At 48.4% G+C, this 17,266-nt stretch overlaps 5 protein-coding genes across 6 annotated transcripts in view; 2 read left to right on the top strand and 3 right to left on the bottom strand.

The window, feature by feature from the left end:
* The window catches only part of LOC126561385 (uncharacterized), a 390,544-nt gene that overhangs the window by 38,336 nt on the left and 334,942 nt on the right, over positions 1-17,266 (bottom strand). The window lies entirely within an intron of this gene.
* The window catches only part of LOC126557212 (cytoplasmic dynein 1 light intermediate chain 2), a 367,651-nt gene that overhangs the window by 70,787 nt on the left and 279,598 nt on the right, over positions 1-17,266 (bottom strand). The gene's annotated exons all lie outside the window — the stretch shown is intronic.
* The window catches only part of LOC126562509 (uncharacterized), a 301,387-nt gene that overhangs the window by 133,986 nt on the left and 150,135 nt on the right, over positions 1-17,266 (top strand). The window lies entirely within an intron of this gene.
* LOC126558897 (V-type proton ATPase subunit d) overlaps positions 1-17,266 on the bottom strand; it is a 401,974-nt gene that overhangs the window by 358,363 nt on the left and 26,345 nt on the right. Inside the window, exon 1 of one of the 2 annotated variants that reach the window (XM_050214999.1) lies at positions 2,175-2,178. The exons of the other annotated variant lie outside the window; for it this stretch is intronic. The gene's annotated coding sequence lies outside the window, so the exon portion shown is untranslated. Of the gene's footprint in view, positions 1-2,174; positions 2,179-17,266 lie in introns of those variants that run through there. 2 annotated transcript variants of the gene reach the window in all.
* Positions 5,205-7,827, top strand: LOC126556561 (uncharacterized). The gene is made up of 5 exons (XM_050211867.1): positions 5,205-5,288; positions 5,806-6,076; positions 6,140-6,837; positions 6,938-7,403; positions 7,487-7,827. Exons 1-5 carry the CDS (start codon positions 5,205-5,207, stop codon positions 7,825-7,827), a joined length of 1,860 nt encoding a protein of 619 aa, XP_050067824.1.

Raw genomic sequence — 17,266 nt, 5'->3', positions numbered from 1 at the left:
GATTGGTTGGGGAATTGTCGGTCAGAAAGCCGGTTCCGTTCAATCGTATCGACCGAGTAACGTGAAGAATTAGAATCAGCTTACGTGTACCAGCATACGCATAGTACATAACCTTACTTAACATAGGCTTCATCGGTACGGTCTCATCTGTATTTGAAGGCTTCAGACAAGCACTGTCTGATCTCTCATCCATGCGACCCAATGCGCTTTCTGATCGTTCTCGTTCACGATCGATTCTCCCTTGATCTCTTGAGATCCTTCGTACTCCCATCCCTAATTCAAGCCCACTTCTGCACGATAAGTTTGCGGATAGTGCCGGTAAACCCCTCTCTGGGCACTCCCTGTCCATCGGATGGCTTACTAGACTTGTTGACATCAGATTATTATATAGGCAGTCCTCACTACAGAAGTATCGGATCCGGATAAGATTTGAATCCCAGCCCTGCCGTATGAAGACCTGAGCCACCGTCAGACCTCACAGATGGAGCTCACTATCTTGCTCCTGATTCTCTCTCCTCTATTTGATTTGAATCGGATGCGAATTGGCACACAATTCGCCACGTGCTGAGCGGCGGTACAAACACCATCAACCTCGCGCGGTCAAAGGACGGTAGTGGTCGTCAGCGAACGTTTGTACTTGTACCTTTACTAGGTTCCCTTACATTCCTTGGCATCAACCGTGTAGCTGTAGGATTAGCGCAGGAGGTGTGGTGTTTTTTTTTTGCGTTCTGGTGCCAACACAAAAGACAACACAACTGTTAGTGGCTTTTAAAATTAGAAACGCTGAGCGATGCGTATCGAAACGGAGGGTTAGATATCAAAAACTCGCACGAAGCATTAGACATGGAGTAACGATGGGATGTTTTAGAGATAGTGATGCTGATGAGACGGTGGACGAAGATGATCGTCAGCTGTTGCGGTTTTGAAGGTAGTTAGGGTGCGGTTCCCATACTACTACGCTCTTTTGTGTTGAGTCGTTCCGGTATAGAGGCGAGGTTAGGGTTCTAAATTCTTCCCACCGTCACATAAATTCTGCCACATGAAAGCAACATATTCAATGTGTGTGATACTTTCGGGCCAAGATCGAGCGTCCATCAACACAACATCTGGTTTTTGCAGTTTGCAGTCGGTGCTCGGTGTTGTGAAACTGCAGCCAAAAAGAGGAACCCCGGTTCCACAATATTCCGTACCGGCCCATGATACGCCTTGCGACACATTCCCGTCTACGTCTTCGGCATGGTTGGGTGAATTTATATTCATTTTTTATTACCACTTTGCCCACTCTTCCGGGTCCATATACACGGTTGGCTGTTTTTTTATTTACACTTCCTTCGTGCCGGACGTTCTCTGACGGTACTGGAACTTCGAACATGGATGCCCGGCGAGAGATATGTATAGGTTTGCAGCGCTGTTGCAGCAAGCCAGGACCGTTGCTGATGCAAAGGTTGAAGATATTTCTAGACTTATTGCTAAGCTGGAGAGCTAAATCATGTGACGGTATTGCGTCCTCTTCCACGCACATCAGCTATTTTCGTCCCCGGTTCGCGTTCAGCGACAGATATTTGTCGCCGTGTTCGCTTTTTCCACTTTGCCATCTTGGACGTCCCGTGACGAATGCTCGGCTCTCCTGGAACGCACGGCAAAAGACTCGCCTCGCCTTCAATACGCATAATTACACAGCTGAGATCGAATGAACGGATTTTTTTTTTCCGTTCTCTGCCCAACCCCAACGCTTGGGACAATCCCGTGCCTGTGCCCCGACGTGTGTTTGGATTTATTTTTCGCTTCGCTGTCATAAAATAAACAAACTGTGAGCGTTGGATTTTTTTTCTAAACCTTCCCTCTAACCCTCCCGTGCCCAGGCACGTTTGTACTAGACTCTACCACACGCTGCGATTGCCGCCACGTGCCCAATGTGGATGAATCCGTGTCCAGAAATGCATTTGTTTTATTATATCGATATTTTTCTTACCCTTCCTGTTATGTTTGCTTTGAACGGTGTTGGAGTTTTTTTGTTGTTGTTTCATATTGCAGCTCAGCAATCAACTTCAATAAACTAAATTTCGCAAACAACCAATACATGCTCTTATTCTACTTTTATCTGTTTCTTTCTCCTCTCTTGTTTTCCTGTGCAGGCTGCCATCTTGAAAACGGGGCCAAACAACGCAACGTGCTTGCTGTTTGCTTTGTGCGCTGCTTGCTGCGTGCCAAATGCAAAGACACGCGCAGCTATCAGTACTACGATATCGGAGCCCAATACTCAATTCTGTGCAGATTGCAATGGGCGCTAAGTTCTAGCCGACAGCCGCCATCTTTGCCCGATGCACCAACATCAAACTTCAAAAGTCAACCATCAACCCGCCAGCTACAGCTAACTGCAACCGTCCATCAAAACTTGTTCCTGCGCTCTGTCCAATGTTGTGACCAGCTTAAGCTAGGTGCGTTGACCTGAGGGAGGGGTGAGTAAGCGTTACGGGACGACGCATGTTAACCTTCCCGAGCAGTAAGAGGCACCATTATCAGGCATATGGTCTTGCCAAGGCAGGATACGCTACTCGCAAAACGTTTTCCGCTCTCAGTTTGCAGCAGTCCGTTATCGGTTCGGTTCTGAGCAAAAAGGAACGCATATGGGCCTAAGATATCGGAAACCTTGACCGATCAACCGTCACAACAATCGCAATGTGTGCAACAGAAGCGAAGAAGAAGAAGAAAAAAAGCGCACAGCGATGATAAGCGTCCGAAAAGCTGGTAATCTTTACGAGTGTCATACAGCCGCGGTACAGACTTCACACGGTATCGAACCGGGGGACCTATCTTGAACAGCATTGAGCAGCGAGTGTGTTCGTACCTTTCTTCAATTGCTTCTCCGTTTAGCTCGTTTGCCAACAAATCCGGCCTCGATGAACCTCGATAAGGATGTCGAACCGAAGGGTAATACGAATGCTTTCGGGGGTGAATCTTATCACGGTACACACGCGTGCGAAACAAGGTCAAGGAGAAACGCCACGGGCTGTACGGGAGGATAAAGTAGGGCACAGAAATTGGACACATTTTTGCGTGCAGTGCGAAGTCTAGTTTGTTGATAGTGCGTATAGTGCGACACGATTAGGTTCGATGCTCGGTGTGCTCGGCACCGTTCCAGACAATGGCGGCTAGATCCGGGACCCTTTTTTTTTGTCGTGATGCAGCGATCTTGAAGGTCGAGCGCTAGACATGTCGAATGGCAATGTGAAGTGTCTGAAGTACTTCGAGACGATGGCGCCATTCGTTGCGATGCGTCACGTGTCACTGATATGGGCGAAAGACGAGTTGCAGCAGTAAATAGCATCTCGAAATACGACGCCACGATGTAAATTATGTCAACTGACAGCGCGCTTGCGACCGTCCAAATATCGATTGTTGCGCCGTATCGGTGAAGCGCTGGGAACACTGGTCGACGTCAAGGCTACGGTCGATTGTTCTGTACCATTCAAGCATTATCGACCGTCAGTGTCAGGATGCTGTATATCTTGCTCCAATCTTGAGGTGCAGCATGACCTCAAGCAAGAAAAAATAACTAAGAACAGAAGAATTGTTAGGATTCTTCGCCTCGTCGTTGATAATTTGCTGACATCGCGTGCAACCTTCCAACTAGAGCATCATCCAGCTGCCGCCGATAGTGATCGAAGTTGCTAAATGTGCAGAACGATACGCTTGCGCCCAATTAACTGCTTATAAAAGCACGCTAATTGGAGCGGGAGGGGAGGGGGAGGAGGGTCTTTTAACGATCAAGATGTTTTGAAGTAATCGACGCTCTTGAGCACACTAGCTCCGAGGCACACTGCAGTCAGTCAAACAAGCAGAAAAGATACCAAACATCTGCTAAGAGCGTTCAATTTCCGAGGGTGTAAATAGCGAGTCACAAATCAATTACCAGCCAATTTTTCGGCTGCGTGCCAGCATGTTTTGTGAGCCGGTTTTATCAGTGGCTGATATCAATTGGTTGCCACTATTGGTGGCAAGGAAGAAGAGGGCGGCAGAAAGCGACATTAGCTCTGATTGATTAGCGGTGACAGAGTAACGTATCGGGACGCCTCAAGGCAACCGATGCACAGTGAGTGACTATCCCTCCCGTACGACTTCGTCGTGGCCATCGTAGTCGAGTTACTGTCGATCGTACACGGGATGATGCATTGCTTGTTTGATCAATTATCATCACATCTGCTCTGGACTGCCGGGAGGACTGAGCTTTACGCTGTTACCAAGTAGTGCTTCATTGGTGATGATCGGTTCGGCTCTGTCCCCGCCACCCACTGTACGTCCCCAGTGCTTGATCGAGATCAATTCTGGCCTCATTGTTGGGGTTGACTATTAACGATCCAGCGGGGTTGCGGTTTTGTGGGTTCCGAGTGCGTGCGTGCGTCATTGGATTTAATGTCGGCAGGGTCGGCTATGGCGGGGAGGGACCGAGGAGCGTGTGCCATAAAAGCACACGAATAAAAAAAAAACAACAACCATAAATAAATAATAGAATGTTAGAGATGCGATGCGAGGTTGCAGATATGTTTCACAACCTAGTCACACATTTGAGCGACAGTTACCAGTGAGAGTCGTCGCAAGCGATACCGGTTCCTCTTCCGCGGGAAGATCTTTCGCCGAGCAAAAAAAAAAAGGTGAGAGGATCGATTGGTTAACGGGAACCGTGACCGTGCAAAACTGTGAAGGCTACGACGATTAAGGTTGTCAAGTTATCTTGCATGGGTACGCGCGACTACGTCGGCACCTTTCTTCTCTCATCTCGAGTACTGGATGTGTTTGTTTTGTGACGAGATTTGTATTGCTGGCACGTGTCGAATAGTCAGGTATTGGTAGCAATGGATATTGGCGAGACTGTAGTGAGCAAGTCTAATTAGCCAGCCGATAGCCAGCGTTGTCTTAGAAGGTCGTTAGGCCAAGAAGAACAATACTAGAGATCACGAACGATCAAACCTCTTTACACGCAGTTCTTGTCCACTGTAACTTGCCTTACTTGTCTTGGATGTCTTAATGGTACGAGGCCTTTTAGTAATATGATTAATGCTTATACTTTATCCTTGTATTTCTTTTTAGGAACGAAGACGTAAATAAGACTGTTTTTGAAACAAATTTTGGAAAGCCTAAGAAAGCACTACGACTATTGAGAGACAACCCGCATTAGCAAACACCTCCCGGATACACCGATCGATATGGAAAAATTGAAAGCTGCTAAAAAAGTCGCCCCGGACGGGGGCTGGGGTTGGATGGCGACGTTCGGCGTGAGCATGGTGAATGTGAGTATTGCCGGATGCCGTGTTTGGATGTTGTATACGCACCCTCTCAACACCACGGCAAGGAGATACCACTGCATATAGATGTCTTAAAGATGACCAACAAACAAGCAAGGAACACCCCGATGAGATGTTGATAGAAGCTTATCATGACGGCACCCGGTGTGAACTGTATCGATACACAAAGAACCATCGGATTTAGCTACACGTGTGCTTACTTGCCTTATTAGCAGCTGGTGCCTGTGCCAACGCTTCAAAAACACATCTCAATCTCGGACTCTAACAGATTGAGCTGCAGCTTATGTTCGCATTCGGTTCCTTTCGTTTCTATCCGCGGTGCTTATGTCTGTTGCCTATGATTTTTTTTCCAACGCTCCATCCTACCTGTATTGGATATTTTGTTTTAAGTTTTTAATTTTATTTATCCTTTCATTTCATTTTCCGTTTGGCCGCAAATATGCTTCCGTTTGGCTTGGTTTCGGTTTCGGTTTTATCGCACGCTTTACACGCGCCTGCGCAGTTGGCCACGCGCTCGATCGAACCTTCGTTTGGGCTGCTGTTCGGCGATCTGCTCAAGGACATGCAGGTCGGCACAACCGGTGCCGCCATCATTATCAGCACGCTCGATGTGATGATGAACTTTTCCGGCCTGTTCGTGGGCCCACTGCTGAAGGAGTTTTCCTACCGGAAGGTTGCGATCGCTGGCTCGCTGCTCTGCTGTATCGGGCTAGCGCTCACATCACCCGCCTCCAATATGGCGCACATCCTCGCCACGTACAGTGTGGTCAATGGTATGGTGGGAAATGGTTTTGGTGACGAGCACCACACTAACCTGCCGTTTCAATCGGTTTCAGGTGTGGGCGTTGGTCTCGCAACATCAGCCGCGTTCGTAGCGCTCAATCACTACTTTGCGAAGAAGCGTGGCCAAGCGGTAGGCCTTTCGATGGCCGGTACGGCACTCGGTATGCTGATAATGCCACAGCTCGTCCGCATACTGCTCGAGCTGTACGGGTTTCGCGGAGCGGTACTGGTGCTGAGCGGGCTCGCCCTTCACGCCACGGTCGGTGCGATGCTGCTGCAACCGATCAAGTGGCACCTGATCGAGGAGGAGGTCGACATCGAGCTGGTTGAGGCGACGCCCCCGATGGGCATTATACTCGAGCAGGAGGACGACGATAATGATTCGCTGCCGGAGATTAAATCGCTACTATTTCCACGGCGTGTCGGCAGCGAGCGGAAGCAGTCGGATGCAACGGGCGCAACGTCGGCCGCGGTAGCTACGGCGAGCGGTGGATCGGCAGCGACCGGGAATGGTGCGGCAGCGGGTGCCGTTGGAGGGCTGCCGAAACGTCCCACGTTTCCGCGCATTACGTCGTCGGTTAGTGTGCAGAATCAGGGTGGGGTAGGAATGCGCACAAGGCCTTCCTTTCCGCGGATCGCATCAACCGCGAGCATGAGTCTGGCGTTACGTCGGCGCCGTGAATCGGTCGTTTCGCAGCTGTCTACAATGGACTTTACGGGCAGTGGAAGCTGTATGCATATCCACGTGGATGTAAGTTGCATGCTTCTCGGTGCTCAACAACACCAACATTTAATCCTAAAAAGCACGAGATTGATCCAAAAAGGTACACTTTTCGCTTTTCTAAACTCAGACAGGTGATGCTGATGCGGAAGATGTCGACTATCAGATCATACGGCGCGTCAGTACGCACGTCGGTGTCTCCACGCTCGGTTCGTTTGCACGCGTGCCCTCGCGAACGAAGCGCATGGAGACGGTAAAATCGGAACTGGGACTGGAGATGGTAAAGCCGAAAGTGTCCTTCCTGCAGCGCTTTACCGCACTGATGGACGTGGGACTGCTGCGTGACGGTATCTACCTTAACATCCTGTTCGGCCTATCGATCTTCTACGTCGCCGAGATGAACTTCAAGATGGTGACACCGTTCTTCATGGCTAGCCTCGGGTTTGACAAAAGTGACACCGCGTTCGTGCTGTCCGTGTCGGCACTGACCGATATTGCCGCCCGTATTATCGTGCCACCGATCGGCGATCGGTTGAAGATACGCAAGCGTTACATCTTCATGGTCTCACTGATATTCGTCGCAATCACACGATCAAGTAAGTGGCGCTACATGACACCTCGGATCGCCCGCAATGGCATGCACTAACAGACATTCCTTTTTGTTTTTTTTTGTTTGCAGTCGTTGCCCACCAGCGTACGTACACCGACGTAATGATATGGCTCTCGGTGACCGGGTTCTTCCGTGGCATTGCGCTCGCCAACTTTACCCTGTGCGTGTCCGAGTACTCGTCGCTCGAAAAGCTGCCGGCCGCGTTCGGCTGGCATATGGTCGGCAAGGCGGTGTTTGTGATCGCGTTCGGTCCACTGATCGGTGCGATCCGCGACTGGACCGACAGCTACGCGATCTGCATCCACTCGCAATCGTTCTGCATCCTGCTGTGCGTTACCGCCTGGTCGATCGAGCTGCTGGTGAAGCGATGCCGCACGAAAAAAATCGTCGAAGCAAATCCCACCGTTTAGTGGAGAAGGCTTTTAGTATTCGCTTACATTTCCCCCCACCCCGTTTTGTTTGTTAGAGGAATGCACACGGACGGTTAGTGCATTCGGATCGTATCTTAATTCCGAAGACTGCGATAATAGTGTACGCGTTAGTGTATGGTAGCTAATAGGGATTAATGTTTAAAGGGAATGAAATCAAGATCAGAGGGCAAATGTTTAGCAGAAAGCGAAGATCTTATTGCACAGTCGCGAAAATGGGGCCAAAAACTATCGAGAACTGTAGCGCAGGAGTGCGATGGATCGTTTGGAAGGTCAAGAATTAATTAAGCGCTGAATACCGGACGTACTTACCGAACGTGAAGTATATAGGTTTTACACGACAGCAAGCGTCCAACCTACAGTATTAGACGCAGACAGTAGCTTAGTTTTCGAGGGGCAACCAAAACTGATGCTATACGTCAAAGGCAATTTTAATGCTAGGATGTCGAGCGAAACCTGCACGGTTAAATAGGGCGCCACAAAAGGTGAGTTTTTCAACCCAACCGGTACTTCACCTAACCTCAACGAGATTTCGTGAACCACGTTGGTTTGGTAGGTCATTGAACAAAATATATCTATCTAATGCATACCTTGGTGCAATTGATGCCAATTGAATGAAACTTAGGACTATAAAAACAAAACAAAAAACAACCAGACAAACCTAGCTCAGAAATACACTTCCAAAAAAAAAAATGGAACTCAACAAACCCACAAAACGCCGTCAGGTTTCTTGCCTTTTTAATTAATGGAACAAATAATTTAAAGCACACCGTTGCACCCCGGGCTTGCAGGTTCTTCGTTTCGTTGGTTGCAAAAAAAACGGGCCGCCCCCGTGTGCGTGACCTACATCCCCCATTTCGCTCCGAGCTTCGGTTAGCCGTTTAGATTCAATTCCCGCCCCCAGATACCGATCGATGGGATCATTGCGGGCTCCTTAAAGATGGGCTGCTTGCAATTCACGAACGCGCCCCTTACTGTGGGCGACTCCACCGATACACAGCGTCCGGAACCGGGATGGCAAGCATTCCCAACCCTATTTGCTATCTCCCTTCTGTCCGGCTGTGATTGGCCTGTGGGACGGGATAACGTACTTCCCCTTTATGCGACACGACTGTATCATATCGTTGAGAGGAGGGGGGGGGGGGGGGGCGACGATGGAAATTATAGCAAAGGATATTTTTTATAGCAGCCCACAATTCGAGCAGTTTCACCACTTCGGGCAGACAGTAGTTCGGTGAACGGGTTTCGTGTTTAGTCGCGGCACGCCACGCTTACCGGTTGGATGTTGTACGGGATGTTGTTCGCGCGTAGGGATAGGAAAACACGCCACGATGCCTTGTGTACACACGGCATGGTTAGCGTGCTGCAATAAAGGAAAATTGACAAATTGACACCCATCGCCGGAGTTTGGCAAATCAAGGCGAAGTGGCTTGCTGGGATGGCAAATAAAAAAGAAATGGTAGTAATACGCAGATGAACATGTTAGGGTTGCGTATGGTAAATATTGTCACCCGGTTGATGTTTTTTTTTTTCTTTCTTCTCTCTTCTCGCTGTGTTGGGTACGCAAATACAATTGTCGAGTAGTCGGGTCCATTGCATCGCAATGGGTGACTCTATATGTTTTCTGCCATACCTTTTTTTTTAACCATTCCGATACGGTTGTCATCGCCGGTGGAAAGTGGGTACAATAAAATCACAAGCGCACCAGCACTGCACGGTAGATTGATGAGCTTCATTTCTATTTTATGATTGTGGAATTTTTGTGCCGCTTTCTTTTTTCTATTTTCCTTTTATGTGACTAAACTCACAGTGCCGGGCAGGCAACATGGGACCTCTTGAAAGTGTATTGTTTTTACTCGTACTATCAATCATTTTTAGAATGCTGCTGGAAAAAGGAAAAGATTCCAATTTTATATATTTATATGTTAAAAATGTTTGGTCGTAAAATTTGTGCTGCATAACAGCCTCGAACGGTTCCAGCTTCTTTGAGTGCATTTGCCGGTGTTGATAGACATGTTGGTGTTGACATACTTTCTTAAGCAATTTACACATCGTCGCTGATCTTCACACTGCAGGCTCGGTTGTTCAAAAGATGCTGTAAGATGGCTGGCGTAACCTAGTAGGTCCGTAACCAAAGAAGAAATAGACGAAGACATAAGATGGCCAGCATGTCCTAGCAGATCGCTAAGCCAAGAAGAGAGAAGAGCTGAAGTTGAAGATTTGCATCACATGTATCAGAATTGATAAAAAAATGTGAATTGATAAAAAAAAAGAAATGTAAAAGGCGCTACATCCGCGGTTTAGCACTGCTGCAGGAATCCTTGGTACTTTCACTCAATTCGTAAACCAATCCAATTCAGCTTCAACGGCATCCTACAGCCCCACTAGAGTGTTGGTTGGTAGATTCGGGATCGAAGATTCAATCCCTAGAAAGATTCGAATCAAAAAGTGACGGACCTCATTGACGGATTCAATCGCTGTAGGGATTCGATTACGATACGGAATCGATTGGAGCATACGGCTTAAGACGGACATAAGATGGACTCAGATTCAATGATTCGAAATTCAATTAGGGATTTAGATTCCAAGTTTGGAAGCTCCATTGGAAATTGCGTTTCCCACCAGAAGAGCCTGACGACTGTAATGTCCCAGTTTGCTTTTGCGGTACTGTAGATATCAACACAAATCCTTGCTCCAACGCACCATCTAAAACTATGCCTAGGTGCCGCATGTTAAATGTCGAACGTTAACGTTACTGATCAGCATCCCCCCCTCCCCCCCCCCCCCTCCGTTAAAACCACAGTTTAATGCGAACATTACGAACTTTGTTCGCGCTTACATACGCCAGCCCAGCCAATCCGTTTCGGAATTTCGGTGCAAATCGAACCAATTATTCAATCTCAATCATTCTGCGCGCGCCCCGGCAGTACTTCAACCCCTTTTGGTTTTGGTATTTCAACAATTTCTCTACCACCCCGACAACAACAAAAGGAACACTAGATGCTTTTAATGCTAGTACAACGATAACAATAAAAATAAAGCGAGACAGACTATGGGTGTGGGAGAGGGGCGGAGGACACACACACAAAAAAAAAAAGGTTGAAACCATAACCTCTTCACACAATAGCTACTCGTGGTTGTACGGTTTTGCGTGCAGGAATTTAATCAAGTCAATTGGTTCGATGTCAATCCGGGGTGTTTCAGCTCGGTCGGTCGGTCGGTAGGTCGATCCCGATATGCCGTACCGACAAAACCGACGCTGACGGATGACATCTTTTGCTCGTCAGGAAGAAGGACACTTTGAGGAGGTCTGTGTGTGTGTGTGTTTGTGTATGCATAGTGTGGTTGCTATTGTGTGTGCGTGTGTTAGTATTTTAAAAAGCAGATACAACAACCATTCATCAGACCAATGAAATGTCACCCTACAAGAACCCGGAACGGTCGGAGATACACCTGACTTATAATTAATTGACGTGATGAGTATTGTTTATTATTGTTCGGGTTTTGTGCGCCACACCAAAGGTATGACAGCGGTCCATCCCGTGCGGTGGATGGGCCATTTTTTGTCCCGAAGTTTGTTGCCGGTTTCTGCTAAAGTTGAGGTTTGAGAAATGTCTCACTATTGATGAGTTCCGGTCCTCTCGAGAACGCTCTCCTTACCGCGGGACACAGCCGGAAGCGACAACAAACACGTACCACCGAAAAATCCCCGGTACGTCAGGGTGAAGAAATCTCTTTTCCATTTTTCAACTGACACTTCGCGTGGTGTGGGCGGTTAGCAAAATGCCCAAAGAGAAGCGATCGAACCAAAAGACATGCACCGGATGCCGCGATACCAGTGCACCGGACGGAAGACGAAGAAAAGCTCCGAAAAAAAAAAAAACAGAAAGCAAACAAAGCTGCCAAAGTTTTATTAGATTTTGATGCACTTTTCGACGTCTTCGCAAAGAGGAGAGGGATTGAAAATGGGAAGCGAAAGTGAATCAGAATTTAGCACCTCGCCATGCACAGGAATGCACACACACACACACACACAACAGTTCCGGGTTTGCTTTCGATAGTTGGCGGAAGTGGCCATTCGTTCGACGGGCACTTCAACTGTTAAATGATAATAATGGCACAATTGAATGACGGCTGGGATTTGCGCGCCTTCGTGTTTGAAGGGAAGGGGGGGGGGGGGGGGGGGAGGGGGATATTTATGTACCAGCTGCTGTTCTGCTGATGGCGCTCAGATACGCCCGTGCACAAGTTAAACGCATTGCTAAATCACTATCGGTAAGTGAGCCTTCAGGTTCGACAAATTCGCGTGCGCTTGATAGCGCTAGAATCCTTGTCTTGATCATCGGAAGATTTGAGAGTCTTCTCCAAAAAAAGGAAGAAATGACTCCAAGTATAATGAATCCTGATATTCTTAGGATAAACGAAGTAGAAGTAGACGACGTTGAACTTTGTCTGGATCATCTAGATCAAGTATCTGGTAGTATTCCGATCGATATCTCAAGATCACGACCTGTTAAAGGATGTTTTGGGTTGAAAAACTAAAGATTGTGTGGAAAAAAATGCAATTTTCTAATGGGAGTATGCTCCTGCTGGAGGTTTGATCAAGTCTCAGACGACTGTCAGTGACAGATCAGGCCCGAAGGCGGAATGTATGTAGGACGCATACATAGGACCCCGAGGAGATAAAATAATTGCGACTTTCCTGTGGGTAGGAGTCCTGTGAAGATATTTAATTGTGGTTTCTAACTCGAAGTTCCAACGATTTTTGACATGAAATTGCCCGATTTCCTCTGTATAACAAAGCGTAACGCTAAAGGGAATCCATCTCACCCTTTAGCTCTCCCTAAGAGCCACATGTAAGTCTTCTTAGACTTTCGTTTACCAATAGAAGAGCAGTGAACAAATCTTCACTACCAGCAAACACAGTTCCGAAACAAAAAAAGTCTTCCGATCAAAATTCCACAACATCCGAACCAAGCAAAAAAAAAGTGACTCACATTGTTAAGTACTTGATAGACTTGGAAAAGAATTGTTTGGAGTTAAAAAAAAACAACGTAGAGACTGGAAGAAAACCCTCCAAAAAACAATATAGTGTCTTCGGTGTGCAATCACATCAGCGTCAAAATACCAACAAACAACCAAAAAAAAAAGCCCCACAAAACTGCCAAAATGTGTCAGAACCGAGTCGGAAACTGGAAAACTTACTCTCTCTCTCTCCATGTTTTCAAAAAGCATCCAACAGAAGAAAAAAAAACGGAGAAGAAAAACCGGGAAAAATCATCGAGAAAATCCCGCACCCGCACCGTATCCTTCACTTGCGTCTTACAGGTGCAGGCAACGTGCCCTTGCAAGCAGCGCGATGTGGAAGAACTTTCGCTACATTGCCTGCATCCGTTTGGCAGGCATGCACGGCACGGCAATCCGTGGCGCCAAACCGGCAGGAGACCATCGCTGAAAAGGTGCAATTTATTTTCATTTTTCGCTATTATTTTAAGTGCTTAGCAAAGTGACAGGTTGCTCCGGGTTTGGAGTAACCGGAGCAAAATATTCTCAGTCCACTCGCACCGTCGCACATCTTCATCCAGGGGGGGGGGGGGGGGGGGGGGGGAAAGAAGTCGCTCGACGGTTCGCTCGCCTCGCGCGCCCATTATTGTGCCCCCTTTCCTTCTCCAGTACGACGGTGTTGCAGACTTCTGGTGGGAATTGTTGCTCGCGTAAATTGCGGAGTACTTTGTGGAGCTGCGGATGACAAATCATACCGGCACGCTTGCTGCGGAAGGGGGGTAGGGGGGGGGGGTAGGGGGGGGAAGGGTTGATTGTTGGGAAGGGGAGTCGACCACCGAAAAGTTGCACAAGTCCACACAGCCCCGCTCGGCAGTGGACGCTTCATTAATGTCAACCGAAGGTAACAAGGCGAGCCAGTGTGTCGCTTTTTACGCGACCTGTAACGACCGCAACCCGTCTTAGGCGGTTATGTTTTGAAAAGGACACTAAAGAGAGAGAGAGAGAGAGAGAGAGAGAGAGAGAGAAAGAGAGAAAAAACAGAGCGAGGCTGTTAGTGTTTTCTGCTTCAGTCTGACAGTTGTTAGCTAGTGACAGTGATAGGCGTGGATCGTTAACGGCACGAGCTCGTGCGATAATGGAAGCTGACGCATTTGGAGGAGCGATCGCTACCGGGTAAGCCTGAAAGGTCCCGGGGAATCGCTTTTCACCCCTTTAATCACGCTAATCGAGCGAAGGTTAATCGATTTTCAGATTCTGATGCGCCCCCAACCATTTGGGGCGATATTGATCAACGATCAACAGGTTGTGCGTCGCTAGACTTCGCAAGAACGGGGAAGGGAAGGAGACTGCCACCTGCTCGTAGGTTACGGGTTTCCCGGTACCAATCAAACTGTAATTAGAGTTGATATAAATTTCGCCTTGCGTTCTGTTTTAGGGCAAACTTTTCGTCTATCGCCCAGCCGACCAAACAAACAGGAACGCTCGCACGCAGCAGCACGCAGCACTTTGTGTGAGGGTTGCTTCACGTGTGACGCTGATGCAGCTAGCACGAAATGTTGCGCTGATCAGATTATCTTTCACCACACATACACACACACACACCCTTCCTCATCCTTCCCAAACTCTCATCATCATTTCGGTACGCGTCCTGACAATCGTCTTCCGACCAAGAAGTCATGTCCCGGAGATGATTGAAGTTTTTGCGCCGGTGCACGAGCACGCCGTGTACCTTCCCAAGACACTCTTGCAGCACTAGCGGGACAAACGAGCGGGACGAGGTGCTTTAATTTTGGATAGTCAGCTGCAGAAGGGAAAGGAGACGTAAAAAAAAAAAATGGCGCCTGAGCCTCCCTCGCCTTTATGGCGCTAGTGCGGGTAGCAGCTAATAGAAGATCTTTCCGGACGGGCTTCCACACTATGCACACAATCATCGCACCTGCCCCGTACCCTCTGTCTCGCTCTGTCTCGCTATGGCAACAAATTAAATTTCAATTCAAAATTCATTTCAAAGGCTACGCCACGATACGCCCCGCAGACGCAGCAACCCGTGCCCCGTGCCAACTTTGTCCAAACATCCCGGGGGTAGACATTCGCCGTGGCACCAAACGGCAGACAGAGTAGTGTGCCGACGATGGCGGGCGTTTGGAAGAAATGTTTCCCGCCAGGTGGAAGAACTTTGCTGACGAAATGACTTCACTCGCTTCCAGTGGACCTCCCGCCAGCCACAACTACGGCGTGCATGTTACGGAGGGCGGAGCGGGGAGGAGGGATTGGGGGGGGAAGGGCGTGTAAATATGATTCGTACGCGTGGCAAATCAGGCTGCAGTTAGCAGTTACCCACCCAGTGCCAGGTAAACTTTTGCACCCGGCCTTTATCCCTTCTACATTCCCCGTACGCTGGGTAGAGTTGGCGTTGTCGGAAAAGTCTGCCGGAAAATTTAGCGCTATGCACAGCATCCTTGCGGTTTTTCGCCGACTTGTTCGGTATTTTGACATTCCGTATCACACACACACACGCATACGGAGATGCACATTCGGAATCGGTATGTGTGTGTGTGTGGGCGGTTATCAGTCAGACAAGGTATCTCTCCCCGTGCAGGAATCGTCTGCAGCTGCAGTATGCGACCCAAGTGCGGATGACTTTTTGCCCACCTTTACGCGAATTCTCTTACCCTGCTTTGATCTTCTGGGGAAAGTGAGGCAAGGGGTGAAAATAAATAAGATAGTTGTCTCGATTATCCAAGGCGCTGGAAAGATGAAGTGATGTAATTAAGCATCCGACCGTACGGCGTAGCGATTCGCCGATTTGGCTTTGAAGTTGCGCCGGAAACAACCGCCACACCCTGCCGGGTTGTGGTCGAGAGCTTGTGCCACAAGGCAGCAAAACTTTTAATCTCAGTAAATCAGTGTGTGTGTGTGTGGGTGTGTGTCGGGAAGGGAAGGATCAGGAAAGCGTGTTCTATGCCATCGAACGATTTCTGTCGGAGGTGCGCTCGTTGCGCCACCGCTGTTAGCAGGCGGAAGTGTTTCTAGCTAATTATTTTCGCCATAGTTCATGCGGAAAACAAAAATCGGCGCACCACGGGACTAGCTCAAAAGGTCAACCGTCGGGGCGGCTGACGTCCGCCTAGCTGTAGGGTTTGTTTTGTTAATGGAGTTAGAAGGTTTTGCCGGAAAGTTTCGCTAATTTCCCTGTGTGTTTGTCACGCTGTGCTACTTGGAGCGCTTCGGATCGAAATTAGGTTGTTCTACTTGTTGACAGCACGAGAACTACGCACGTAAACACTTCCGGACGCATTGGAATGGCATACCCGGGCAAAAAGGGCCCGTGCGTTCGGTGTTCAATAGGATCAACATCCGATGGCAGATGAATTTCCACCCCAGGATGAGGACACGGACGCCGGCTACGGTTCATTAGTTTTGATGATTGTGGAAAACAAACTGCCAAATATCCAGGAAAGCAAAATAGTCTGCCGAAATTACATCAGTAATCCTCAATCAAGTCTCTCCTCAATGTCTTGGTACGGTTTGGCACGGGACGGCATGGGGCATAGAGCGGGAAGGGCGGGGTAGCAAAAGTCACTGAATTAAAATCTCGCTTCCTTGCAGCAGGTTGGAACCATTTGCTTGGGAAATGATACCAGAAAGAAGAAGAAGAAGAAGAAAACGAAACCGGAAAGTAACCTTCCGCGAACGTGGTATCCGAGGCATCTAATTCGTGCAATTCCTACCGCGACTAGACCGATAGTTCCCACCAGCCAGCACCGAAAACCGTCAGCATCGTCGTGCCGAGTGTTTATTTGAAGGCACGCTTTCATGAAATATTAATGCAATTAATTTTTACATCCTTCCAAGCTAGAGCGGTGCTTTGAAGTACCGCCAACGTTTGCTGGATTATTGCCAAGGTTTTTTTTTTTTTTTTTCGCGTACCCGTGTTTCGTGTGCGCGCGAATTCTCGCCAACCTCGGCTGGTAGCGCTGTGCAGCCATTTTTTTTTCTTCTATGAAAGTCAGTATGCCCGTGTCCATGTGTGTGTGTGCCTGTTTTAAACTTCTAATACTTGAATCTGGAAGATTTTCCAGAATGAAAGAAAAACACAAGCGAACCTTTTCCGTGGTGGGTGGGAAGATTCCGATGCTAAAACTTTAATATCCGGCGCGTCGTCAAGGGTGGAAAAGTTAGTTTCGGTGGTAATGCAATAATGTCACAGCGATCAAAGCACAATCGAAATTGACGGTACCCGATTACCTGCGCGTCGGAAGTGCTAGAATCACTGGCCACACTCACACTGGAGAGTCTGGCTGGAGAGTCCAAAAGTCCACTGGCGTGTGCCGTAATCCCGTGGACGGGATTGCGCTCACAACTTTGCAGCTTCTCGCCGGACGCTTGGCGCGGTTTGAAGTTGAGCACACACAAT

The sequence above is a fragment of the Anopheles maculipalpis genome, chromosome X (genome assembly GCF_943734695.1).
Source record: "Anopheles maculipalpis chromosome X, idAnoMacuDA_375_x, whole genome shotgun sequence".
NCBI classification, from domain to species: Eukaryota; Metazoa; Arthropoda; class Insecta; order Diptera; family Culicidae; genus Anopheles; species Anopheles maculipalpis.
The sequence above is the reverse complement of the archived record's forward strand: the minus strand, read 5'-3'. Positions and strand labels throughout refer to the sequence as shown.

Excerpts from the sequence above, each read along its gene's own strand:
- LOC126556561 (XM_050211867.1), top strand. The coding sequence starts at position 5,205 with ATGGAAAAATTGAAAGCTGCTAAAAAAGTCGCCCCGGACGGGGGCTGG. Across the intron at positions 5,289-5,805 it reads TCGGCGTGAGCATGGTGAAT|TTGGCCACGCGCTCGATCGA; the intron begins GTGAGTATTGCC and ends GCGCCTGCGCAG. Across the intron at positions 7,404-7,486 it reads CGTCGCAATCACACGATCAA|TCGTTGCCCACCAGCGTACG; the intron begins GTAAGTGGCGCT and ends TTTTGTTTGCAG.